Here is a 26869-nt window from a genome sequence, read left to right on the forward strand (position 1 = left end):
GTCAATTGAGACTCAAACCATGTAACTGCCATGTTATCCCAAATGATGTTGTTCATAAAAAATATGGTAAGCGATTAGGAATACCACCCACGTGACTTTCAACGATAAACACTTAATTGCTGTTGGTGGCACACCCATTTCATAACAGTAAAAACAATGCCTAAAACAGAAGTGCCCAGACATATGCATTGGGTGCAGACATGAGGTCGAACCCCCTGAAATTATACCTTGTGTTAGTACATTTGGGAGAGGGAAGACCTCCTCTCCCATAAGCCCTGCAGAACCCTTTTCTCAAATAAATACATTTTTGGCTACCAATCTGTGTGCAAGCCTTTATCATCATGTAGACCACCACAAGCACACAATGAACATACGATACATTATGAAACAACAAAACTTAGATTTACATATGCTACACATGAGCAGCACGGTCCCACAAGAGGCCATTTATGTAATTCTACTTGTAAAATGTGTTCCCACTTTGCAGTCAGACAGCACTCAGACATGTAAGTGGTAATAGAGGAAGCAAAGGCAATGCAGTCATTTGCAGTGAGCAAGTGGTACAAACAGTTTGCCTGCTGAATTTTTAGGATCGGCCTATCACAGACATGTGCCTTGGGACATGCCCCTGTTGCTGCACTGCTCGCAAATCCACAAGAAATATGGCTACGCAAGCTGTACTGCCCATGACATCTGTTGGATTGGTCAACACCTGTAAGTGCATACCCGCTATCTTCTTGTACAGAAGTAACAGACAAAATCCAACTACAAATGAAAGCGTAATTCTAGTGTTGCTCAACATGTAATGTTTATGCAGCAACACAGTGCAACACCACTCTGCTTGGACTGGTGGCGATGAAATCGACTGGCACGCAAACGGAAGAGGCATCACAGGATGTAGCTTCTGATGAGGCAGCTCCCATAGTGCAACGTCGAGTGTCATCTCCCTTACAAAGTGTTCCTCAGGAGCTTCCACCCTGCCCAGCATCTCCAATATTGGACTGCTCAGGATTTGAGGAAGTGGACCCTGAGAATGAGGCTGATGAGGAAGACGTGACTTATTACCCTTCACTGAGCGAGAGCTTCCTAGAGTATGTTGCACCAAGCATGCTAACGTGACAACTACCTCCTTTGTTTTATGTGGTACATGTTGGGACAAAAGTTCACGGAATACATGAGCAGTGTATGTCTGTCCTTGGCACGACACCCTAGCAGCAGGGGGAAGTGGACAAGTTCACTTGTGCAAGGGGTAGGTGAGTGATCTGGTTGCAACACACCACAGTAATTTTGGTATCGGTGGTTTGATAGGTGTTGCTGCTGGCACACTCCACTCGCACCCCTCACAAAGAGTGAACGAGCCCGCAGCTAGGGTGTTGCACCGAGGAGAAAATACACCGCTCACACGTTCAGTACACTTTTGTCCAAACATGTACATGAGTTCACCTCCTGATATTTAATTACCCCTTATTCTATGAATATCTTTGGCGTTACCTCACAGAAGACCCCTATGTACTGTGACAGGAAATCATTTTCTCTACTGCAAAGTTATACGCGTACCAGTAATAGTGCTTACGAAACAAGGGTCATTGTTGTGTCTGCATCACTGCAATCGTTTCATTAAGGTATGCCAGGCTCCAGTTCTTACTTCTGAAGGAATTGGAGGGAGAGGGGGACAGTTACTGTGCGTATTAGGTAAAGAAATGGAGCTAAACGGAGTGGCTAACATATCACATGAATCATCCATCCGGTATCATATCAGCGGTCTCGTACTTGCAAACTTGAATGCAGCAAAAAAAGAATGAATGAAATGAACGAAAAGCAGACGAAATAGCATCCAATGACAATTGTATTATTGCATTGGTTGCAACACTTCATTGAAATACCCTGCAGGGACAAACCTCTAGAAGAAAAGGCTCTGCATGAGGAACCGAAGTTCATCGTGTTTGAAAGTCGCCTCACAGAACTATTCCAAAGTTGCAAGGAGTGCTCAAAGCCCTGCAGATGCTCTTTCACAACAAGTGGAACACTACTGACTGTTGCCACAGAATGTCCTCTGGGTCACATATCGCATTGGAGCAGCCAACCCCGTATAGGGAAAAAAGCAGCAGGAAATGCACTACTTTCTGCAGCACTGTTGTACACCGGTTTGAGCCCCACAACAACCCTGCGAATGCTTCGGCACATGCGTGTTCATGTGATAACAGACCGACAGTACTACAGGTACCAGAGTGCATACCTGTTTCCAACAGTCAAAGAGGTATGAACAAGAGCCACTACTGAAGTGTTCTCATGCGTATCTATCGTTAGCCTCAGAAAGTGTATATGACTTTAGAAATTTCCAGTGTGGGGCAAGTGTTCAGGGTCTGCTTGCACAAGACTTTTTCAGAGCAGCACTCATTAGGTGTTCCGCTCAGACTCTTTGAGGAACATGAGACCTGCAACATTAGGCGAACAGTTCCGTGCAGCCAGGCCCTGCATTACAGAGTGGTGTTCTGTAGTAACTAGGGTAATGAAAATGAATAGCGAGATACACAGACACAACATCAGGTAGGATAAGCTTGTCCTGTGTTGTTTCTGTGCTTCGTCATTGCAGTTTCGGACATGTCGAACAAACTATCCCAGCTCTCCACTTTGATCACAGTAACTAGGGTGTCTGTGAAGAAGTGTATCATATGTACTAACAGGTACACCTTGCATTACAGGTGTACAAGGCACAGCAACAACAACTGCTAACGAACCTTGGTACAGATCCGACTAACCTGGCGTCAGATGGGAGATGCGATTCACCTGGGCACAGTGCTAAATACCTAACGTACAGTTTTTACTGTGACTCATTAAACAAGATTGTGCATTTCGAACAAGTTCAGGTGAAGGAGGTACGCATGCATATGTTCCTTGACGTGTACCTAACTAAAGCAGTGGAATGGTGCAGACCCTGACAACGACAATTTCATTTGAATGATGACGAGTGGAAACCCTGACATATACATTTGATCACTAGTTTTACTGCTATGCCACTGCAGTAATAATTTTCACAATATTATGTTTCAGCGCAACCATTTCCCACGTGCTATGTTACGTATATGTACGTATGCTATGTTACATATGTTACATGCTATGTCTACGTATAAATTTCACCATGCCAGAAAACTAGCACTTCTGTGCCACGCTGGTCGACACTGCCTTATTTCTACATGTTGGGAAATGCGAATAATGTGGTAGAGCGCAAGCCTACTGACATAGATTGTCTTTGGTACATGAAGACACAACAGCAGAACAAACATTTACACTAGAGAACACAGGATGAATGGCACGCTGCAAGTAACAAGCAACTGTCCTCTTTAAAAAAACAAAACTCCATTAGAGCCTTCCTTTTGCATGGTTGTGAATACAGCTGTCGTCCCATGTCATTGGATAGTTTTCTTGGAATATGTTTAGGGAACAAATTTTCAGATAAATTTTAGCAGGTTTCCAGGAAGCTGGGGTATAGCGAAAGCTATTTTCCTTAAAGCTATCTGTGCTTTACTGCTGATGGGCGCTAAAAATGAATACTGAAGCCACTCAACCTTGCATATTTGAGGTTATGTTGAACTTTGCTTTGGCAGTGGCCATGACTCGGTTTACTTTATTTGCAGCCTCGGACTACTATATAGTAATTTATAGTCTGGCATGTGGTTCAGCATTTTGCACGCTGTCCTAAGAAACTTGTTGGTTGCAAGCAGTCATCCTGTTTGACATGTTCTCTGTTCATTCTCCAGCTTTTTCTTCCAGGATGGTTAATACGTACTGTTTAACATTGATGACACATGAACAATTCCTTATTTAACTATTCATGCATTTGGCCGTTTATCCTATTCACGCGATGAATACTACATAATATTTGTCTACGAGTAAATGCAAATAATCTGAAAATAATAAAACATCACATGACTGAACTGCATAGCAGTGTTATGGAATTGTAAATAAGCTCTCATCCTTGTTAAAACGTGTTCTCATATCATGTATATTATTGCAGTCCCCAGATGTGCAAGCGAGCAGCCATATGGAGGAGGAGGGCCTTATACGGGGTCTAAAGTTCCTCGAGGAAAATGATGTGAATGTGGCATCACTGACCACCGACCGCCACCCAGCCACGAAAAAATACATGCGAACGATGAAGCCAGACATCAAGCATTACTTTGATGTGTGGCACGTCGCGAAGGGTATGAAACAAAAGGACTTTTCTTGAACTTTTTATGGTACACATGATTAGCAATGCTAGCTACATATAGTGTCAAATTTATGTCATGATTGTACCTTATGCAACATACATTTATTGTGGCATCTCAGGTGTTAAGAAGAAACTTGTAGCAGCAAGTAACAGTGCAGCCACAAGGGACCTGAAATTGTGGATCCCCGCAGCAGTGAATCACATGTACTGGTGTGCAGCTGTAAGTGGAGGCAATGCTGGCTTGCTCTTAGAAATGTGGAGAAGCTCAGTAAACCACGTAGTGGATGTGCACGAGGGCCATGCACCGAACTACCCTCGCTGCCTTCACCAGCCCAACCAAGAATCTGCATGGCTCAAACGTGGTACAGTACCTACACTATTTTTCAAAATTAATACTTTGAAGAAGAAAACTGTATCCTACGTTGTAGTAGTACAGCAAAGAAGACAGACAATTTCTTTGTTGTTTTAGATTCTCCAGCACATGTGAAATTCAAGGCTGTTGTGACTGCTCCGCTGCTCATGAAAGACATTGGGCAACTGTCCCCTACAACACAAACATACGGGCTGGAGTCCTACCACAGCGTGCTGAATACCTTTGCATCAAAGTCTGTGGCTTTTTCTCCTGAAGGAATGTATGAAAGGTATGTTGGAGATTCTCATTCACCTCAAAAAGCGAAACCTCCAAACTGGTTGAGTTTAGATGTTATCGGGCTATTCTAATCTAGCATTACATATAACGTATTATACCCTTTCTCATGTTTTGGTATGAAATTTCACGTAACCGATGCAGCATTTATTTCCCAAGAATATTTTCTACAAATAATATGTACAGAATAGTAATATTAGGGGGGGGGGGAATATACATTTATTGAATGGAAAGGTAGTAATATTACTCTGACACAACACCATGCACTTTTCTATCAATCAGAACTTGTCTTGCGGTGCTACATTTCAATGAAAATTCCTGTCGCAAGCAAGCAAGAACTCTAACCGATGAAGAGAGGTGGAAACTGAAAGTGCCAAAAGGGAGAGGAGGGCATGTTGTTGCCTGCTCTGTGAAAGAAGATGCAACATTCCGTGAGTGTGCATACCTGCAATGTGTACTTATCCGCGACTTTTTTTTTTTTTTTCACAAGTTTACTTATTGGCAAAGAAATTGAATGTTTTGCCTTTGCAGGCTACGTTGATGTCCTTTTTGAAAAAACGCTGCAGAGATGTTCATCACTGCCATCATTCAAGAAAGCGCTGGAGGACACAACCCCAATTGCAACCCGCCCAATGAGTGACTCCCACCCACGTCAGCCAAGGGAAGCCATCATTGAGGCCCACAAAAGCCGTTTTCTGCACCACTCAGAGCCAGCATCCAGTCAATGAAGGCAATCCAATCTGTGCACTGAGAAAAGTATGCATGATTATGAAATGAGATACGCATGGTTAAGGCCCTTCTTTTTCTGCGATTCCGCGATTCTGCAAAAATTTGCAGAATTGTAGGTCTGCCGCGGAATATGAGGTTTTGCGCAGAATTTTGCAGAAACCGCGTGCTTAACTCAGTTTATGCGCGAGATGAACGGACTTTGCTCGCACCGGGTCGGCTCGCATTACAGTGTAGATGTGCCAACCGGATAAGGCCACCAGGCCGTGATATGGCCCCATCTGTGTGCTGGAAAAACCCTCTAACTTCTCTCTCTAACCCTCAACTCTCTGGGATTCTGGAGTGGAATGCAAACACTGACCCCTGCTTTGGTGTCCATAGCTGTCAAGTACATCTGTGCAACAGTAAACTCTGTACATGCAGAGATGCCACTTAGCAAGTACAATTTGATAGTCAGTGACAAACGTCACTCCCTCTCAGAAGAAAGCACAATGTATCTTGTTATGCGAAGTCACAACAGTTTTTGGAGTTGTAACCATGTTCCTCCACACTAAGTGCTAACAGAGAGTATTTTCTGTCTGAACTAGGGCAATTTGCCTTCTACCGCGGAAAAATGCAGAACTCATAGTTCCCTGCTGCGGAATTCAGGATTTGCCGCAGCAGAAAAAGAAGGGCCTTAAGCATGGTTTAGGAGAATTACTGCCGTTGCATATTTCACTGACATCAGGTGTCAAACCAACAGGCAACCTTGAATCTCCTTGCCAATTCCAGGTTTCCACTGCCTATTTAACCTGAATTTCCCGAACAACCACTACAGGAAATTGGCACCGGGTGCTACATTTTGGTACAGTTCCTTCATAAAACAGATCACTTATTGAGTATTAGTGAGGCTTCCCTACTTTTCTTCCTCTCAGCTTGTCGTATTAGAGAGCTTTCTGCAGTGGCAGAGCTGCTTTTGCTACAATTCAGTATTTTACTGCTAGAGTTGGAAATTTAAACAACTATCGTATAATCTGTTGAAGTTGATAACTTAGCCCTCTGGTGATAATCAAGTTAAGTTACATGATGTGATAAAGGAAAAAATTGGGATGTGAGCTTTGACGAAGTCGAACTGGCTACCCCAGTACACATATACACAGACAGAACAAAGAGATGATGAAGTGATGCAAAGGAATCAATGCTTTAGTATTAGCTTGTATCATCTAAATCAATTACTATGGCGTAGAAACATACAAAAGTCATGTTCTTCAGGACACTAATGCTTCTTTGGGCAGTGGTGTATGCACATGGCCATATGCCCCCTTCCACATTACATTTCCATATTTCTGCTGTTAACTAAAACTGTGCAAATAATGGGAATTTTGAACAGAATATTCATGATGTTCGAATGCTATCTGAAACATATTTTCAGTGTTCGAAATACCATAACTCCATTCTGCAAGTCACCTCCACCCTGAGTGCCCCCAAACTTGAGCCTACCTTGCACTGTTTACAATATTCCGTCACTAAAGTCTTCAACTTCTGTAACCTCGTGGTCAACACTGTGCTCTAGGCATTGCATGTTCCAGTAAATGTACTCCCACCTTTTAGAGTCACGTTCAGTAGCAGATACAAATATGTGCAGTTTGTAAAAAGAAAAGTGCAGGAAATTCACGATGTAAATGTAGAAATGAGGAGATGCACAAAACGCAGGCTGTATGGAACATGTTGACTCAGGGTAGTTCATCCCGCTAATGAAGTCTACCATACACAACACAGAGGGACCCTTGTCTCATGATATGTTATGGTGGGTGTAAAGGCTCACAAGTTTCGAGAAGATCGTCATCAGTGAGCACACCACCACAAAATATTTCACCATGAAGTATACGAAACTATTTGAATTTTTAGTACCCAGTTTTTCAAGCAAAGCTTCGCAAAGTCTGCTGAAGTAAGTATGATATATATGGCATGTGCATCTCATGCCTCATGAGTGCTCAAATTGAAACCATATGTGTCAGGAAGTACGAGCACTTAGCCTTCGTACTGTCTCGGGTACTGTGGCAGTGTTCCCTCGTTTAATTGTTCTACAAAATCCACTTTCCGAAGGGCTAAGGAACTGTAACACTATAAAATCATGTGCCATGCCAAACCCACGCCAAAACCACTGTGCCACGCGAGCTGGGGATGCGAAGCCGCATGGCTCAAGCCAAAGTAAGGCAGCCCAGTCGTCGGAACCATTCGAAGAAGACCAATCGCACACCTACCTAAGATTCCAGAACTGTAGCGCCAGATATTCATTCACGCTCACTGCGTGCTGCTTGCTGCTGCACGGAAAACGTAGTTCGCGTGCGATATCTAAATTGAACGGATTTTTTTCCAGCTTGAGGTTGTAACTGTTCAGATTTTGAATACAATAAGACACACATTCATCTAGCACATTTTCACAAGTGAAATAAAATCACACGTGGAACCGTTGACCGTAATTGGTGAGGAAAGCGCCACATCAGAATGGCATAAAGTTAGAGCGCAGGCCGGAGCTAAAAAGCAAAAGAGTGCAGTGAGTATTTCATCCGTATGCAAGCGCCTTTTGATTTTGAGCGTTACAATTGCAAGGAGCTTTCACTTCCTGAGTTGCAATAATATAACGCAGTGAAGTGCACACTTTGTATACCTGTTTACGGCCCCTTTAATTGGTTAATTTGTTTACATCTTTCTTGCACGAAGCGGGCACCAGTGCACCCTTTAGATCAGCTATCTGGCTGTCACTTCCACGTTCATCCGCTTGGTTCACGCACTGGGGCAACTGAAGATTAGAGACAGCCACAAGAGCTGGTTTAGTACTACTTATCAACCTGTAGTGAATCTTCATTACGGTAAATTTAGTTATAGCAGTCAGATTCTACACAATTATCTGATCAGAAGTGCAGATCTAATACAACACACTCCTGTAAATCAATATTTAATCTTCATCTGCTGAGCAAGGCAGATGCATTTGGAATTTGCTGCCTTATCAGAATCCAAAATCCCGTTGGTCTGCAGTGCTCAATCCCTACCTACATCACAAACACTAAGCCAGGGATCTATGCCACAAAACAACTATGGCCATGAGCAATGCCACAGAGGTCAAGTCAGCGGATTATTTTTGCCAAGTGAGGGTTCCGTAACATGCACTGAAATGACGACATACAGCAACAAATATAAACTCAAGCACAAGGGAGCTGTATCAGGAACGTGCCTAAGCATTCCCCACTTGTTCTCATTCTGTTGCTTCTCCCTGCTACTCCAAGCATTGCATGAAATTATAATTGTGCATATTTCTGAGATATTTAGTTTGCAAGATTGTCTGTGTCCTAGTTATTATATAAAATAGCTGTTTGAAGTATTAGCTGTTATTTGTTATGCTGGTTTTATGTCTAATAGCTGTGAGTTCCTGCAAATGTACTCTGCAGTGCCCAGGCTCCACAGAGAGTTCTGCTTGTACAATAACAGCATCCGATGTACTTCTGCACATAAAACGTGCCTCATAGTGAGCAAGCAGGGAGCTGCATACAGGGGGTTGCTGGATAGAGCTCGTGCACATTACAAATCTCGAACTCAAACAAGAGAACTTCGTCATAGTTTCACATTTGGAACATCTTTTATGCATATTATTTTACAACATTTTAAGAATAGCTGCTAATGTAACATGTGCCAGACACTGTCACCAACACTGCCTTCTGTCTCAGGTGAAACATTATTTTTCCCCAAAGTACAATAATGCATGACGGGGCATCATGTATGCTATTTTGGAACAGTTTCTCTAAACATAGGATGGAGATATCATCTGAGTGCCGCAATAAACTATATGAACCACATTTGATGCTACAACATGTTTGACTACAAAATGCTTCTCACCCACAAACTCGGGGAATTGAAAATATTTGCACGGCCAAAGGCACAAAGCTTGCTTTCGCAAGGGCTATAGCCTACTCCCACTGACCCCACACTTTGCACACAAAAGAAAAACTGAGGTTTTCAACGGTCAACTGGTGTGTAGCGAGCACCCCTGGTGGACGGAGCAGAATGAAGTAGCATTCAGTCACAGGGTACTCTTAAAACAATCTCATTTACTTGCGTACAACAATCTAATGTACTGGTGTCTAACAATCATGCAATACTTGAGGTGATTAAACCTAAAATGACCTACAATGACCTACTATTTGGGAACAATAAGACAGTTTCAGTTTGAACAACGCTTAACAACATGCTAAGTGAATGGGTGGGCAAACGTGTCAGAAGAGGATTGGATTTCAATATCCGAGCTGTGTTGCTGGTGGAGTTCAGAGTCCGAGGTAACTCTACCCTTGCAAAACCAGCTGATGAGTTGATGTTCGGTGTCAGGGACTTGTGGTGACCAGATGCACAACACACAGCACATTCCACTCTTGTAACAGTCTCACACTCCGTCGACCTCATCTCAACACACTACCGTTCACATGCTCTACTTGTTTTTAAATTCCCTGTTGTCTCTGCAGTCTTCCTGCACTTTCCTCTTTCACACACTTTACATCCTGAGGAACATTGTCATACACAATACAGGCTGCTCACTAAGAAATGTGCACAGCAGACGATATTCTGCCCAAGCAGCGCAATGTACTGAAAGTCAGAGTGCAGTAGGGCCGGGATGTGTCCTATCAATGTTCTTTAGTTTCACAAGTCTGTTCAAGGCCTTCCACCTACCCGTCCACCCCTATTGCACTCGACTTTCAGTACATTTTGCTGCTTGGGTGTGGTTACAGCTATGCTCCAGTTTGCGCGATAGAGGCCATGAGCATAAATAGCTCTACAAACGAAAGGTATTTATAAGAAAGTGAAAGTTAATTTCTTCTAATTCTAAGATCTCAGGGGGTCTGTGAACATAGACTGCCTGTATCTATGTCTGTAACTGTATCTGCCCCCATTCCATGCAACGTGTTGCTGTTACGAAGATATATACCACACTTTCTGTCTCCACTCACATTAAAGAGCCCCATCTCTCACTATGCAAAGCCACTATGTTCACTATGCAAAATGAATATTGAAACTGGGGTTCACAAAAGTGTTGAAAAATGTGCTCTTGTGTTTTGTCATGCTAAAACATGAATTCCAAACAATGTACTGCTAATGTGCCAATCAGCTTCTGTATTCACATATTGGACAACTCGAGTTACAAATATTTAAAACGGTTATGAAATTTGCATGCAGGATACATAATTTAAATTAGTTTGAAAGTGCTTGAGAGATTCCTCAAATGCCTTTATTGTCTGAATATTCACACATAGGTACGAATGAACATTCTGTACTGGACTAACTGACTTATAAACACAAGCTCTCCATACCAAGCCCACTTTTCCGTAAATATGAATCTTGAACGAAATGAGGAAAAATATGATGAGACGTACCTCCCCCTAGTATCTTGGGTATTGAAATCCTGTAGTAGTTTCTGTGGGGAAGGCTTCTCGTATCCTATTCACTGTGCAGGCTGGTATAACCATTCTTTTGTTTTTTCCGAGTTTGTGCCACACCCACCTCGCAAACTGCCGGTATGCGGTGTACCTGTATCTCCTGTATAAGACATTGGAAACCTTGAACAAAGTTAAAGGTACTACGACGCTACTATGTGGCATTGCTTCGGCTACTATCTTTACGAAAATGTAATGACCAATGACGATAACGATAAGCTCAGAATAATAGTTTTTGTATTGAAACCAACCAACATGATCGTGCATGAGATATGCTACTTACTTGTGAATATGAGCGCTCATGGGTTCGTGCTGCCCTCGAAGTTCAAAGTACGCTACTTTGAGGACTGTTGTATTGAGGCACAAGAGTTTGAAATCCTCATGGGTTGTTATACAGTCGTACTGCAACTCCTCAGCTGTGCTCCCGAGCTCCTTGCAGCATAAACACTCTACCTCTGTTGGCATTGTGATGCATGAACCACACTGACACCTTAAAAAAAAAAGAACAGCTCACACAAACAAGAAATCTATACAAACAGTTCATGTGCTCCATCATAATGAATGCTAAAACCCCATTTACCAGTTTGTCGAAGCCAAGCGGGTAAGACTGCCTACTTCTTGCGTGCCCGATGCCTGTGAAACTTCGTCTTCATGCTGAACTCGCGGTCCCGGCGACATTTCAAAAGCAAGGCTTCCGAACTCTGCTGCACGCAACAAAACTTCCTTCTCGGTGGTAGAAAGATCGCTGAAAAGCCCTAGTGCTGTTGATTCTGCTACGCTTCCTTCGACGTCCATGTTGAAAAGCGCCAAGCAATGCGAGGATCACCGGAAGTTCCGGTGCGAACTTTGCTCCAATAAGCGCCACGGGCGTTTGACGTCATACACATAGGAAAACCACTGCCATCCACTGCATAATAGCTAGAGTTTTGCGCTGATCGCATGAGTTGAGGGCAGAAATCGAAACCGCTTTTCGGCGCCTTGTTTGAAATAGTTCACGACTCCGCAGAGACGAAACGTTTCAGTTGTAACTTAAAGGCACCATGTAGGTTCGTTATTCATACAAACGAAGACATTGACCAGGTTCTGGTCAGAGACCCTTTAAGCAGCAGCATGGTTGTCAGTAATGTTATTAGCTTCTCTTACTGTAAGTAGTTGAGTAACCTGCCGTTCAACAATTTCCCGGCAAAACCGAAATGTAGACTGAAAGTCAAGTTTTCATATCGGTGCTGATACCGCGACGCCGCGGAAAGTTGCTCGACGTGAGATAACTTGTAACGCTCACCGGATGAATTTATTGACTTCCGGGATACATTATTATAGGATAAACGCCTATACAGAAAAGCCGCAAACACGGTCACACACGCGTTACATATCATGCCGCCATCTTGCATTGTCTCTCGCTCTTTCCCCAGTCTCTTCTTCAGGATTTTTTCTCCGCCGCCTCGCTGGTGCCCCATCGTTGTGTGCAGGAAAAGCGCCCACCCCTAAACGGCGACCGCTCCAATAAACTGCTACTTTCCCTACATTCGCCCACCCCGAAGCGGGACACGGTTTCGAAACCGTTCCGTGGTCCGCCAACAAATAGAACCACACGCTCAAAAGTTGCAGAGCAGTCACACCTGGGCACACGTGTCAGCGCGACAGTTGTGAATGGCTACCTCTGCCGTCCGAAGCGTTGCGCGTTTCAGCCGGCTGATATGTTGAACTGACTGCTCGCCATCACGTTCAGCCACTTCATAGAGGTTGTGTACACGTTGTGCAACCACCTGGGCAGGTCCTCTACACCTTGGTGCAAACTTTCCAACAATGCCTTCTCGAGCATCTGATAGAGTCATCGTCTGTATCCAGACTAATTCCGCAGGTTCGTAGGCTACCTCCTGTCGTGACTTGTCATAGTTAGTCTTTTCGCGAATACTTGCTTGATTCTGTTTTTCACTCGCCCTTTCCCAAAGACGTCGGAAATGCTGAAGTTGCTCCTCAACAGCCGGCACATCTGAAGCATCTTCACTTTGTAACCGTATAAGGCCATTGAATTTCCGCATTGAATTTCCATGGCTGTATACCCGAGTGACTCGTTCAGCGAGGTGTTGATAGCGTAACAGATTGCCGGAGACTTCGTGTCCCAGTCTTTGTGTTCTTCTTCTAGGTACGCCATCAAATATGACTTCACGTTGCAGTTTGCTCACTCCACGGGATTGCAGTGCGGTCTGTATGCAGGGGAATGCTGAAGCTCTATTCCCCATAGCTCTAGGAGCTCTCCTAATTTCTTTGCCCGAAACTGTGTGCCGTTGTCTGTGATAGTGATCCTTGGAGCCCCTATGTCGTAGAAAAGACAACTTAGTCGCTCCAAAACCTTTTCCACAGTAGCTTCCGACAATGCGGCTGCCCACAAAAACGTCGTGAAGGTGTCCTGAATCGTGAGAATCTACCTTTTTCTTCCCGCTGTCAACGCGTATGGTCCCATGAGGTCCACACTTGGTCGATAGTTCGGCCCATGAGGTTATCGAATAGTCATTACACCAGCAGGCTTGGTGTTTGTTGCTTTTGTTGTCTGCATATTACGTAGGATGTTACATAATCTCTCACCATGCCTCGTAATCCAGGCCAGGAGAACTCTTCGGATACCCGATGGTACGTGCGTTTGATACCACCGTGTTCCGCGGTTTCAGCATCATGGCATTCGCGAAGAACCTCGCGTATTCGAACTTCTGGGACCAGCAGCCGCATATGACTACCACCATCGTTTTTATTGACTGATACCAGAGTCTCCCGAGCTTCTGACATTGCTCAGGATGTTGCTGGCGATATTCCGTGACCCAAAGGCTATTTTCCTGATACAGAGCACCTTCGGCACTGACCTCAAGGGAGCGCACTCTTAGGATGGCTTCGTCGGAGCTTTCCATTTCCGTGTTCCACTCACTACGGTTCTCTTCACCGTTGTCAACCAAAGGTGAGACTAGGTCACCTGTGGGGTGGCGTGACAAAGTGGCCTCACAGCTGCTGTCACTTCAGCTGATATTCTCCATAGTGTCGTCTTACTCCTATAAGGTGAGCGCCCACCGGGCCAGGCGTGCCGACTTGTATTTATTGTTCTACTGCCAAACTAATGCACTACAGTCCGTACGGACCGCAAACTGTCGTCCAAGCAGATATTGCCGGAACTTGTCCACGGCACCGCAAGGCACTCTCTTTTCATGACTGTGTACCTCTGTTGTGCCTCCGTCAGAGCAGCGCTCATAAACTCCAGAGGGTGTTCGAACCCAGTGTCATCGGTCTGCAATAAACAAGCCCCAACTCGTACAGCGCTTGCGTCAGTAGTCAAAATAAATTGTTTGCTGAAATCAGGCAACCTTAGTGTAGGTGCACGAGCCATCTCCTCTCTCAGCTTACTGAATGCGTCCTCCAATTCTTCACTCTGTTCCCATTTCTTCTTGCGCGACGTTGCCCTCGAAAGATGCTCTGCAATTGACGACGCATGTTCGATGTGTTGGCCATTCCAGTTTACCATTGCAAGGAATCTTCAAAGTTCCTTCTTGTTACGTGGCCGTGAGTATTCCTGTATAGCCGCACATTTTGCCGGATCGATCTCCACACCTTTTGCTGATATGACTCGTTCTAGGAGCTCTAGTTCGTCACGGAAGAACTGACACTTTTCCAGGTTGCAAGTAATGCCACTTTGCTCCAGTCCTCCCGGCACTTCCGTGAGCCTTTGCTCTAGTTCTTCTCTTCCGCTTGCAAAGATGATGATATCATCCAAATACACCCAGCATGTGAGCACAACCAGCCCCGTCAGAATTACTTCCATTATGCCCTCAAATACACCAGGAGCACACTTCAACCCAAAGAGCATCCTTGTGAACTCGTAAAGGCCGTTCGGGCCCTGGAATGCAGTTTATGGAATGCTTTACTCGCCCATTGGCACTTGCCAATAACCGTGCCGTAGATCCAAGGTTGTGTACACTGTGGAACCCCGTAAAGCTCTTTAATATTTCCCGCATATCACGCAACGGCGCGGCATTTCCGAGTTCTCGCTTATTTAACTCGCGATAGTTCACACAGATCCTAACGCTGCCGTCTGCTTTTCTGACAGGTTGCAGGGGAGAGCACTAGGCGCTTGTACTTCGACGGATAAGTCCCACCGCATCCATCTTCTCCACAGTTTCTTGTATCAGCTTTTGCCACGGTGCCGGGAGGTTTCAGTGGTAGATGCCTATCAGGGGGCCCTCGGACATGTGCAACTTGCGCTGGTCTGTAGGATATCCCGTCTTCCCAATCCTGTCCGAAAATACACTTGGGAATCTGTCCACCCATTTTGATGCAACGTTTTCACCAACGAGGTCGTTAACGTACATCACATCATCCGTCTGCGCAAACGATGTCACTTGATCCCGCTGGTCCGTCAGCAGACGGTGGCGTAGCAAAAATGACGCTCCCAGTACAAAATCTGCAGCTTGTAACGGTACCACCTGGAAGGGTATCCACCCTGTTTGATCCCTCCATATGACCTCGATGTCTAGTCCACCAATAGTAGTCAGGTTACTGTTGTCATCTTGGTACAGTTTGAGTCGTCCAATGCTGCCTCTACGAGTGTTGACCGTTCCTCTGTCCTTCCGCAAAAACTGTGAGGACACGAGGTTCGCATCTGATCCACTGTCTAACAGAGCACGTGCTACTTTCTCCCCAACCGTCATTTTTGATTGTTTGATTGATTATTTAAAAGAAAACAAGGGAGAAATTTAACTTGTCTCCTGACTAGTTCTGCTACTCCCAAAACAAAACAACAACCTACAAACAACCAAAAACAAACAAAGTACATTCCCCATCCCCAACAATTAGTGTGTTAGTACACTAGGTGCAAGTGAATAAATATCACTAGAACATGCAGAGAAACAGATACACACTAATGCAAAGATACACACTACAAATACACACTACAAAGATACACACTGATACAGGCACTCGCACAAAATCCTAAAATATGAGTTCCATGCCGCTGCTCACAAGGAAGTTCTCAAGTGCCGCAAAGGCAGTGTCTCGCTTTCTTGGGTCCCACAGTCCGAGCACTTTCACCACGTCGAAACGCCTGTTGTCCAGGCGGTCGGGGGTATACATCAACCTAGCCCTTTGTGGAGCATACTTTGTACAATGCAGAAGAATGTGCTCAGTGTCCTCCACTGTCGCACACACTGAACAGTCTGCAGAGTCTGCCCGCCCAATCTTGTGGAGGAACTGTTGACCGTACGGGACATTCAACCGAAAACGATGCAGCAGCGTCTCAATGGGTCTCCTGTACCGGATGGGAACCTGTATTTCCCATCCGGGTCGATCTTGAAGAGGAGAGATGGTAGGCGATCAGCTTCCTGCCACTGTTCCTCCATACCTGCTCTTGAAATGGACTGAAGTAGCGATTTCACGTCTGCCTTGAAAAATGGCACCACATGGTTTGTTGACGAAAGATGTGCTACGTCCGCTAATTTGTCTGCGGCCTCATTACCCGGTATGCCAATGTGGCCAGGTATCCACTGGATGAGGACGTCATGACCGGTGATGTACGATCTTGCATATTCTTTCAGTATGTCGTGAACAACTGGATTAATACGTCCGCCAGTCAAGAACGATTGTATAGCTTCAAGTCCAGCCTTGGAGTCACGGTAGATAACCCACTGAGCCGGTATCTCCCTTGTGCCTACATAATCTATTGCCATTTTAATCGCAACTAACTCAGCCATGGTCGACGACGTGCGATGCGATACTCTCGCGATCCATTCCCTACTGTGCTCTGGTACCACAAATGCAGATGCAGATCCTGAGGTCGTCGTCGAGCCGTCAGTAAAAATCGCCGTCCTGTTCTTGTGATTGTCCATTGCGGCAAGGCGGTACTGTCGGATCGCCAAGGTTGGGTGATGTGCTTTTTTCTGCAAACCTGGTACGGACGTGCAAACTACCGGGGGTATAAATGGAGGATGCAGCGCTGTTTCCTGTCTTTGCGCCTTAGGAATTGTTCGGTGGTGTTGAGCGATCGCATTTGAAAAATTCGATTTTCGGTGGACTAATTGTCGTGCAAGCGGGTGTTTGTAGTGTGACGTGCTTAGCCGCGCATAATGACGCACTGATTCCTGTGTCCGCAGCACAGCGAGCGAAAGTTCTCGGGATTCTATTGTGGTTAGAATATTAGAAGTGGCGCACGGTACTCCAAGACATATCTTCAGGCCCTTGGCTAGTGCACTCTGCAGTGTTCGCTCTGAGGTGTCAGATATACCATGTAACACCGGAAGGTGGAATGCAATCATCTGCCGAATGAGAGCTCTGTGTATGGCCAATAGGGATCTGGTCGACAGTCCCCAGTGAGAACGTGCGGTATGACGCAACACGTTGCTTCTCGCATCGGCTCTTCCTTTTATATATTTGACATGAGCAGCCCATGAGAGTTGTGCGTCGATGGACATCTCAAAGATGGTAGCACATAGCATAGCACATAGTGAGGTCGCTCCCAGAAAGCGATGGTGAGATACTCTTGTTACTCGTTGCCCATTTAGACGCAACGGAAAACGCTTCAATTTCTTTCGGGTGAATGGAAGGAAGACCGTCTTCTCTGCTGAGATGTCCATTCCTCTCTGCATTAAGAAGCCTTCAGTTACGTCTACCGCATTTTGAAGACGTTTTTGTAGCGCAGGCATCTGCACTCCGGAGCCCCACAAACATATATCGTCAGCGTAGATGGTAATATGTACATTCTTTGGCAGCAGCTGTGGCAGAGCTGATAAGACCACATTAAACAGTAGAGGACTCAGTACGCCCCCCTGTGGGACTCCACATGTGAGAGCATGATTATCACTTGCACCGTTCTCCGTCCTCCGTCCTGTAAACAGACCTGCCCTGGATGTAGTCAGCAATCTACCGTAAAGCACGCCCTTGGATGCCTTGAGTGAAGAGGTCGTGGAGCACGTGACTGTGGCTGACCGTATCGTATGCTCTTTTAATATCCAGAAAAACTGCTGCAGTTGTCCGGCCTTGAGCGCGCTCATGTTCTACATACGTGACCAAGTCCAGCACACTATCCATTGTACATCTGCCTTTACGAAACCCGGACATGGAGTCAGGGAAAACGCAATGCGCTTCTAGGAGCCACTCCAACCGACTCAGGACCATTTTTTCCATGATCTTGCACACACAGCTGGAGAGACTGATGGGACGAAACGAATTGACGTCACGAGGGGACTTTCCGGCTTTGAGTAGAGGAACCACTCTAGAGAATTTCCATGGCGCTGGTAGTTTGCCTTCAGCCCAACTGGCGTTCATGATATGCAGTAAGGTCGTCTGAGCAGTTGGGTCCAAGTTAACCACATGTCTATATGTAACACCATCAGGACCTGGCGATGACTGGCGAGCCCTTGATTTCAATGCAGCCTGGAGTTCCGCAAGGCTGAAGTCGAAGTCAAGTGCTTCGCACTGCGCATTGCGAGTAAAGCACGTGGTGTCCGTGACCGCTTTCGTAGGTGTTTGATGCACGCTAGTTGCAGATGCCACTGACGGTTTAGCAAGTGACATAGCAAGATAGCCAATGCTCTAAACGGCTATGTCTGGGTAGTCGGCGTCCCAAGCGTTCTAATGATCTGCCATACTCTCGTTGTAGGTGTGAAATGAGTCAAAGTAGAGCAAAAGGTTCTTCATTGTTGCTGCGACAACCTTTGAAGATGACGGCGGATGACCCTCTGTAAGCGGCATGCTTCGCGATAGTCGGCACGGCTTCCTGACCTACGGAACCTCCTTTCAGCCCTGCGCCGTATCGCCCGCAGTCTCTCGTATTCCACGTCCACCGGACGATACGTGTCGGGAACTGTGACAACCTTGGTTGCAGCCTCAGCTGTGGCCTTCACCGCAGCTGAGAATTGTTCCCCTGTAGTTACTGAGGTCATGTGGCGAGGGGACCGAAGCTTGTATAGCCTCCAGTTTGTTACCCGAACTTGCCTCTGTCCTTTCGTAGGTGTGAACAGACGGTGTATAACAAGTACAGGCATGTGGTCGCTGTCCAACGAATCTGTATGGGTAGTCCATTCCATGTGGTGAGCTATGTAATTTCTATCACTGGCCGGTGGTGTAGGTCGTTCATGGGCAACCTGTCCGGTCTTGTGTTGAGGTCGTAAAATCCAGACGGTTCGTTCACAGATGTTGATACCTCATAGATGAGGTCGCACACGTTGAGTTTGGAGCTCACTTCTTCCGGGTTCCCCACGTCCGTCCTCTGGAAATCTTGCGTGGTGCTTTCCTCTTCAGACACCAACACACACGTCATTCGCTGTTGCGGGAGAGGTTCACTGTCACGCCGGCTAGGCGGTTGTGGACAGCGGTTTATGAGATGCCCCACCTAACCGCAGCGAAAGCAACTCCGCTTCTCCTTCTGGCTTGTGGCTTCGATTGGCTTCTGGTTTGTTGGACGCTCTTTGACAATCTGTGTCCTGTCGTTGTCAGCTTGATCATCAGCAGGGTGTCGGAGTGAACCGAAAAGCAGAACCGAAAACAGAAAAAAAAAACGCTATTTTGGAGCGAACCGGAACGGAATCGGAACTGTATACGTTTTTTTTTTTTTTCGCTCATGGGAAACCGAAAAATTTATCCAATTTGTCCAAGAAAGAACTTCGCCGGTTTGGACTACGAGTAGGCGAATTAAACTGACGTCGTGCGTTCTGAAGTCATGTCATGGGTACCTTACGAGGGTTTCGCTTACGGTGCAGTGCATTTCGATATACTATGGCCCTTAGGCTCCCTTTGTAAGGTTTTATCGTTCGCACACATATACTTACAGGTACATGTGACCGGTTGTGGCTTTCTACAAAATTGCCGTAGTGTTCGTTTTAATTTCATCCGCTCAAACTCTCCTCAACTAAACAGCGACCCTAGGGGGGTGCGTAACGGTTTCTCTATCGGTAATGTAGCGCAACGCGTCCCTTGTTTGAGAGCAGCGAAGTTGAATACATTTACGTATCCGCGAGGCACTCGCGTGCGAAGTGGTGCCTTTTTGTGGACAGGACACGAAGAAAAGAAAACGCAGCCGTCGAGAGCGTTTGTGAGTGAAGATGTTTCTCAATTTGTGTGGTACTCGTGCGGTAGTGCTTGATGGCTAGGAAGCAGCAACAGACATTGGGATGGGATGCCATCGCATCAATCCAGCAAGAAAGTACTTTACGTATGACATCACAACAGACAAGTCCGTCTGTATCATGCGCTTCGAGAAATGAGAAAGCCTATTTCAAGAGACAGGAAGGGAGTTGCCTCAGGACAGAAGCCGCCGATATTTCGAACAGAGACTGTTCTTCTTCTGGGCGCCCAGAAGAAGAACAGTCTCTGTTCGAAATATCGGCGGCTTCTGTCCTGAGGCAACTCCCTTCCTACATCTCTACCGGTTCGCTGGATTTCTACCCATCTATTTCAAGAGACAGTCACCTACAGGAACCAGGAGCTACCAATTTGACAGCCGCCTATAATATCAAATACCATGTATGCGGAATAAACGGGTTTACATTTTGCAACATCGATTTTTTTCTGGGAATCAATATGGCCACAAGAAGCGGAACCGGTTAAAACCTGTATGAAGCGTTATTTTTGCGCTCCGGAGCAGAACCGGTGCCGAACCGTTTATGTTAGAACCGGAACAAGAACCGGAACAAAAAACGTTCCGGTTTGACACCTTGGTCATCAGCCTTTTCTGCCGCTGCCCTTCTTTCCCTCTTCGGTGTCTTCTCCTGTGTGGGTAGACTACCCATTGTTTTCTGGCGATGTGTCACATCATCTATGGCATCAAGATAACGATTCAACACCTGAGTCAGCTGCTCCACCGTCTTGCACTCCCGGACATCTGGCTGCCACTGCAGCTGGGCTGCCAATCCCTCATAAATAGTAGTTAGGAATTGTGGCGGCGAATCCCGAAATCCTCCTCGATGTACCAGTGCACGGAAGCGGTGTACATAGTCCGCAGAGCGCTCATTGTTTGCCATTACAACGCGGGACATAGCCAGCTGTGCTTCTCGAATTCCACGAGTAGACTTGAAGCGCTCAACAAACTTTTGATGCCATGCATCCCAGTCACGGAATGTTCGAGCCGCCATCTGTTCCCACTCAAGGGCATGTCCTACAAGACGCTTGCGCAGTGCAACAATTGCTGCCCTGTCGGACACGTCGTAGGTTTCTATCTCGTCTTCTTCACGACGTAGGCATAATAGAGCGTCGTCGTTTTTGCCGTTGAACTTGAGGTCCTCCAAGAAGTCCCGTGGCACTTGCAAATTGACATTATCTTCCTGTCTTGTGGACTCACTTGAACGCCAAGGCTCATCGTTGCTCCCCTACCTTGTCCACAGCTGCGTCCGGTGATCACCAGGGTTCAGATAGGATCGAGCACCAAACAGTGATTCTCTCTCCGGAGTCCTATTCAAGCTAGATTGCCCGTCCACCTGGGCAGCGAAAGGGACTGCCGCACCAACTACTCTTGCGTGCACGTCATTCGACACGTGGGAATATCCAACATCCCTTCTGTCGGCGTTTGCCGCCGCGCCACCGAGATTCTCTACCTGAACCGTATCACATTGCACGGACTCATCAACGCCCGGGACCTTGGACTGCCGGCCGCAGTTTCGACCTGCTTGGACGGCAATTTTGTCCAATATCTGTGCTAGAGCATCTATCTTCTGGCTCACCTTGCTTTCAAGCGTAGCCATGCTTGCGCCAAGCTCAGCGATGTCGCCTTCACGAGCGTCCGCCTCATCAGAGGTCTTCCTTTTGCTCTTCGGCATAACAGTCTTGTTGCGTCGCTGATCACGGTTTCTTCAGACGTTGGCCCGTTAGCTCAACTGTAACGCTCACCGGGTGAATTTATTGATCTCCGGGATACATTACTATAGGATAAACGCCTGTAAACTGTTTAAAGAGAGAAAAGCCGCGAACACGTCACACACTCGTTACATATCACGCCTCCATCTTACATTGTCTCTCCCTCTTTTCCCAATCTCTTCCTCGGGTCTTTGTCTCCGCCGCCTGGCTGGCGCCCCATCGTTCTGTGCAGGAAAAACGCCCTTACAGGCGCCCACCCCTAAGCGGCGACCGCTCGAATAAACTGCTACTTTCGCTACAAACTGATTCCGCAATATGAAATTCTGATATGAATACACACCGCAATATACCAGCAGATGTATCAGCCGATTTGTTTCAGATGTCTGCAATGCTATAGCCTTACCAGTAGTGTACCAGATGACACACCCGGTGAAATCACGTTTGATGAATGTATCAGTTGCTGGTGTCACTGCTGCATACTAGTAATACTGGCTGACAACACAAAGTTTACCTGTAATATTAGCACACATATGTGGACAAACCGGGTTTTTGTTGGTCATGTGGAAAAGAAAACTGCAAGCCGGTCCTGCCCTACTCAAGCGCACATTCTAAACTTGTTAAGTTCGGTGTATGTACATCCCTCTTGACTGCTGCAACGAAGAAGAGCTGTTTTCATTTTGTTTGGAGTAGCTAGCGGAAGCAATGTGGAAGGCTCACGCTGGCCGAGTATGACAACCAATTGATTGCGAAAAGGGCTATGAAATTGCTTGAAAGTTCTCAGTGTAGACCATGGAATGATGGAAACTCTCGTAATGTTGTTGTAATTCCCTATTTCCATGCAGTTGCTCACAACATTCTTGCCTTCACTAAATACTATAATATCAAAGTTGTTTTTTCCAATGCCTTTAAATTAAGTCGTTTGACCCCCTTCAGCTCTAAATCTGAATCTTGTGGCGTGAGACACAGGAAGCCTTTTGTTCCTTGCAAGCAGAACGTTGTGTATTCTATTCCCCTTGAGTGCGGCTGCTGGTACGTTGGCCAGACGCGCTGGTGCCTCAATGACCGCATTAGGGAACATAAAGCAAATGTTGAAAGAATGGCCGGGTCTTCGGAACTGGTAGACCATTTACGGGATTGTAAAGGTTGCCAGCCTTGCTTCAAGGACACTACACTGCTTGCGTGGGAACAAACACCGAAGGTTGTTTCGGGAATCCTTGGAGATTGCCACCAAGGGAAACGTAGTTAGCAAAGCATCTTTTATCCCCCTCGCACCCCTTCAAAGATTTTTAGCTTTTAAGTTGAGATGAACCAATAAATTTATTGCTGTATCTGAGAACCTACGTGTGTCGTCTTCTGTGTCCGTGTCTCTCGGTCTTCTTCATGGATATGTGGACATATTGGCATATAAGCTCGGGTAAAAAGCCATGCTGTGTGCATAAAAAACAGCGGCGATCACCGGTGGAGGACGGCTTCGAGCGTCGCTAACCGGCCTCTAAAGCAGATATGAACAGATGTTGGCATTTGTTAGATAATATAAACGCTACAGAACGAGTTTAAATTTTATTATTATTTATTATTAAAATTTATTATTTCGTTTTAAATTTTAGCATTTCCCCATGTTGGTGATTTATGAAGCCTCTGCCAAGGAGGCAGAGTGGATATTTTACACTTGCGGCGGCGGCGCGTTCTGCGAAGGACCTCTTTCAACAGACAAATGCGCAATGTCCCATTTGAAGCATATTTATTTTGGATTTCGTTTATGAGAACGCGAATAACGACTTTGTAGGTGTTAGAATGTCATATTTTTGTCCTGGTTGTGTGGATATGTATAACGTAGAATATTGCTGTTCTTCCGCTCTCAAAACTAGCACGGAAGAACAGAAAAACAGTGAAATTGAGAACGCGGTACGACAACAGGAAAGTTAATCATGAAACTAATGTTTTCTGTTGAAATTTCACTGGCAGGCCTACAGCTCCCAGAGTCAAGGGACTGAGCAGGTGCGCGTATCAGTAATACCTAATTGGAACTTCCATCAGTAAAATTCCACCACGTCGAACGTTGATCATGCTCCGGTGTCCTTCGACATCTTCTAGCTTGTTCTTCCAACATCAGGTGCAACTCTAGAAAAGAAGACAGAGCCAGAGAGAAAGACCACCCGACTTTATTCGTTTGGAAGAAACTGAAGTGACATTGCTCCTAAGTGAGAGGTGGCCCAATAAACCAATTAAATATTATAAGAACAGTGGTATCGAGCTTTTGTGCAGGGCATGGCTGCAACATAATCTTGCTCCCTTCTTTCAGATATTTGAAGTTCACATTTTCTTGTCATTCGCTTGTTTTCTGTTTCTTCGTTCAACACGGTACTATATATGATGCGGGCAGTATGCATGCAAAAATATGGCGCACATAATATCATCCAATAACCATTGCGAAGCATTTAGATAATTTAAATGGGTCTTATAACGGTTTGGACACTTTCATGGATGTGGTTCGTTACATCAATGCTGCATTGTACTGCGCGCCTGAATACTGAGCAAAAAACAATTATTATTCTACGTGTCGTGCTTAGAGAGATACCAGCCCTCGAACACACTTGCGAGCAACACGCAGGCGGCAGAGAGCTCAGAGTTGTGTCCATTCTGACTGGCAGCCGTAAGCACCCGTTGCTTCCCGTAGCTTGCCGTACTATTTTCTCCCATTTATTACCCTCTTCGATGTGAAACTTTCAATGCTTGTACAAATCCTTGGGAAGAATAGCCTTTTACGTTTATCTTGGACAACATGGGATGACCGGTCTCAAGTTCTTTAGGTGAAATGCATTTTGAAATGTTACCGTCCTGCTGCTGTTTTCTTAGCTTATAACGATTCTTTGACGTGATGACTCACTTGCTGGAGGTGCTAAAGAAACACAAGCAAAACACAGAAACTCAGTATTTATAGCTTCACATCGTCTGTTCGATGTTGTAAGTGTCCGCTTTCAGCAAACTAGCCGGATGCGCGTTTATAAATAAGCCGTTGATGATCTATGGTTAGCAGAGTGTCGCGGATACTCAATTTTGCTGATGCTTTGCAGAGAAACGAAAACTGGAAAGGTCCACGGCCGTGACCCAGTGATTTCCCCAGAAATTCGGTCCTGGAGGGGTGCCGAGCTTTCAAGGGGGGGGGGGGGGGTATGCTTGGTGAAGGTTCCACTTGCGGCATTTTTCTTAGACACGGAAATAATCGTGGCACAATGCTGACATATCTGGACAGCTTTCCCGCTTTATTTGTACATGTTATTACATTAGAACACAGTACATTAGGATACAGATTCATTATGAACGGCATTTCAACACTAAGATGCATAATCACACGACTGACAAAGAAAAAAAGACTAGCGCCTTGTCCCACGAAGCTCAATGAATACCTAGCAAGCAATGGTGAATACCTTAGGGAAAAAAAGGCAGAATACCTCGCTTGATTGAGTTGGGCGCGAATGGTTCTTGATGATCCACATTGAGTTTGCGTGCCCGCACGCATTTTTGCTCGTATATGCGCGCAATATATGCATTGAACAGTCACTTTCAAATTATTTTGGACAAATGCATGGTAGGATCATCTGCATGTCTGTGGTCCTACAGCTCAAGTTTGATAGTACAGGATGTAATTCGCTGCGCCGGACTCACTAACAGAACGTGTTGGTGGCCAGCTGGTTGGGGTCACCTGAGAAATTTCAGGGGGGTGTTGCAAAAATGTAGGGAGGGTGTACACCCCCCCCCCCCTCTGGGGGGGTGTAGGGAAATCCCTGCCGTGACCATAACATAGTCAGGAATGTTGGTGAGTTCTCCAAGCCTGACAAAAAGATGAAAGCTAAAACATCGCTATCAGTTAACCCTACGTAGCAAGAGCACGCGATTTCGATCCTTACATTGAATGGGCTCACTATTTTATTCCCCGCGTCACCACCGGCAATGGGAGAGAGTATCGCCCCTCGCGATGATACTCCCGATTTATCGTCTCGCAATAAAGTTGTTGTTTCAGCATGCGACCTCCTGCATCGAAGACGGAACCCTTTGTGACGCAGTGTGAGAAAAATGCCGCGTATGTTTTATCGAGTACGCAATTTGATATTAAAAGATAAGGGCGACTTATTTATTTACACATGGTAACAGTTACCACGTTACCACCTAGTTACCATGTGTAACTAAATAAGTTGCTCCTACCGTTTAATATCACTCTTTGATTTACTGATTAGCGGCAGCTTGGCATCGCCTATTTTTCTGCCGTCGTATCTTCACAATTTGATAAGACCAGCTATGACAGCAGCGTAGATGTCGCTTTCGCAGTTGAATTCTACTGCCAGGCGGACATGCATGCAAACTAAAAAGTATGCAACTACAAAATGACATTACACAAAATCCATTAACTCTCTAGCCACAGCATTTTGAGCAAAAGCGAAATAGCAGAACGAGAAATGATCCCAGATGAAAGCCATTTAATCTTTAAGAAGTCCTGGAACACGCACGAGCTTTAAAATATTCATCAAGGCATTATCATATGCAAATGAGGCGGAACACAAAAAGCGCTTCACAGGAGCACATCACCTTCGCCGCCGATGCAGCCTTGTCTGGGCAAAACCACCTAGATAACACAAGGGCTCTATATGCTTCCCTCTGCCTAAGTGTGACGTAACGCTAGTTGCCCGAGCCTGATTGCGAGTCCGATGGCCCGATGCATGATGATGCAACCGTTGTGCAACTTGCCAGTCATCTCTCCATGCTTCTAGTGTCTGTTTCTAGAGATTTAGGCCTGTGCGTCGCGCACTGCAGTGACAGGTTTGTCGAGCGACAGGTAAGTATTCTTTTGGAACGCTCTATGTGGAGATAGGCAGTGTCCGTTAACTGAAACGATGTTGGTGAGTCAGTTCCACATGGGCCGGTGCTGCGTTCCTCGCTGTCAAGACAACAACGACGAGGGTCCAATAGTGCATGTGTTCTCGTTCCCAAAGGATGAAGCTCTCCAGGAAT

At 45.8% G+C, this 26869-nt stretch overlaps 1 protein-coding gene across 1 annotated transcript; it reads left to right on the top strand.

The window, feature by feature from the left end:
• The first annotated feature begins 662 nt into the window (after positions 1 to 662).
• Positions 663 to 5974, top strand: LOC135390684 (uncharacterized). The gene is made up of 10 exons (XM_064620502.1): positions 663 to 714; positions 818 to 1091; positions 1891 to 2087; positions 2594 to 2640; positions 2703 to 2876; positions 4016 to 4202; positions 4330 to 4572; positions 4680 to 4851; positions 5139 to 5287; positions 5388 to 5974. The coding sequence occupies exons 1-10, from the start codon at positions 663 to 665 to the stop codon at positions 5582 to 5584; spliced, it is 1692 nt and encodes a 563-aa protein (XP_064476572.1). The 3' UTR covers positions 5585 to 5974.
• Positions 5975 to 26869: the final 20895 nt, after the last annotated feature.

This window comes from Ornithodoros turicata, chromosome 1, assembly GCF_037126465.1.
Source record: "Ornithodoros turicata isolate Travis chromosome 1, ASM3712646v1, whole genome shotgun sequence".
Lineage (NCBI taxonomy): Eukaryota > Metazoa > Arthropoda > Arachnida > Ixodida > Argasidae > Ornithodoros > Ornithodoros turicata.

What these genes read in the sequence shown, in the direction of transcription:
- LOC135390684 (XM_064620502.1), top strand. Translation starts at nt 663, where the DNA reads ATGGCTACGCAAGCTGTACTGCCCATGACATCTGTTGGATTGGTCAAC. An exon ending in TGTTGGATTGGTCAACACCT is followed by an intron (nt 715 to 817) that starts GTAAGTGCATAC and finishes ATGTTTATGCAG; the next exon opens with CAACACAGTGCAACACCACT. An exon ending in TGTGTGGCACGTCGCGAAGG is followed by an intron (nt 4,203 to 4,329) that starts GTATGAAACAAA and finishes GTGGCATCTCAG; the next exon opens with GTGTTAAGAAGAAACTTGTA.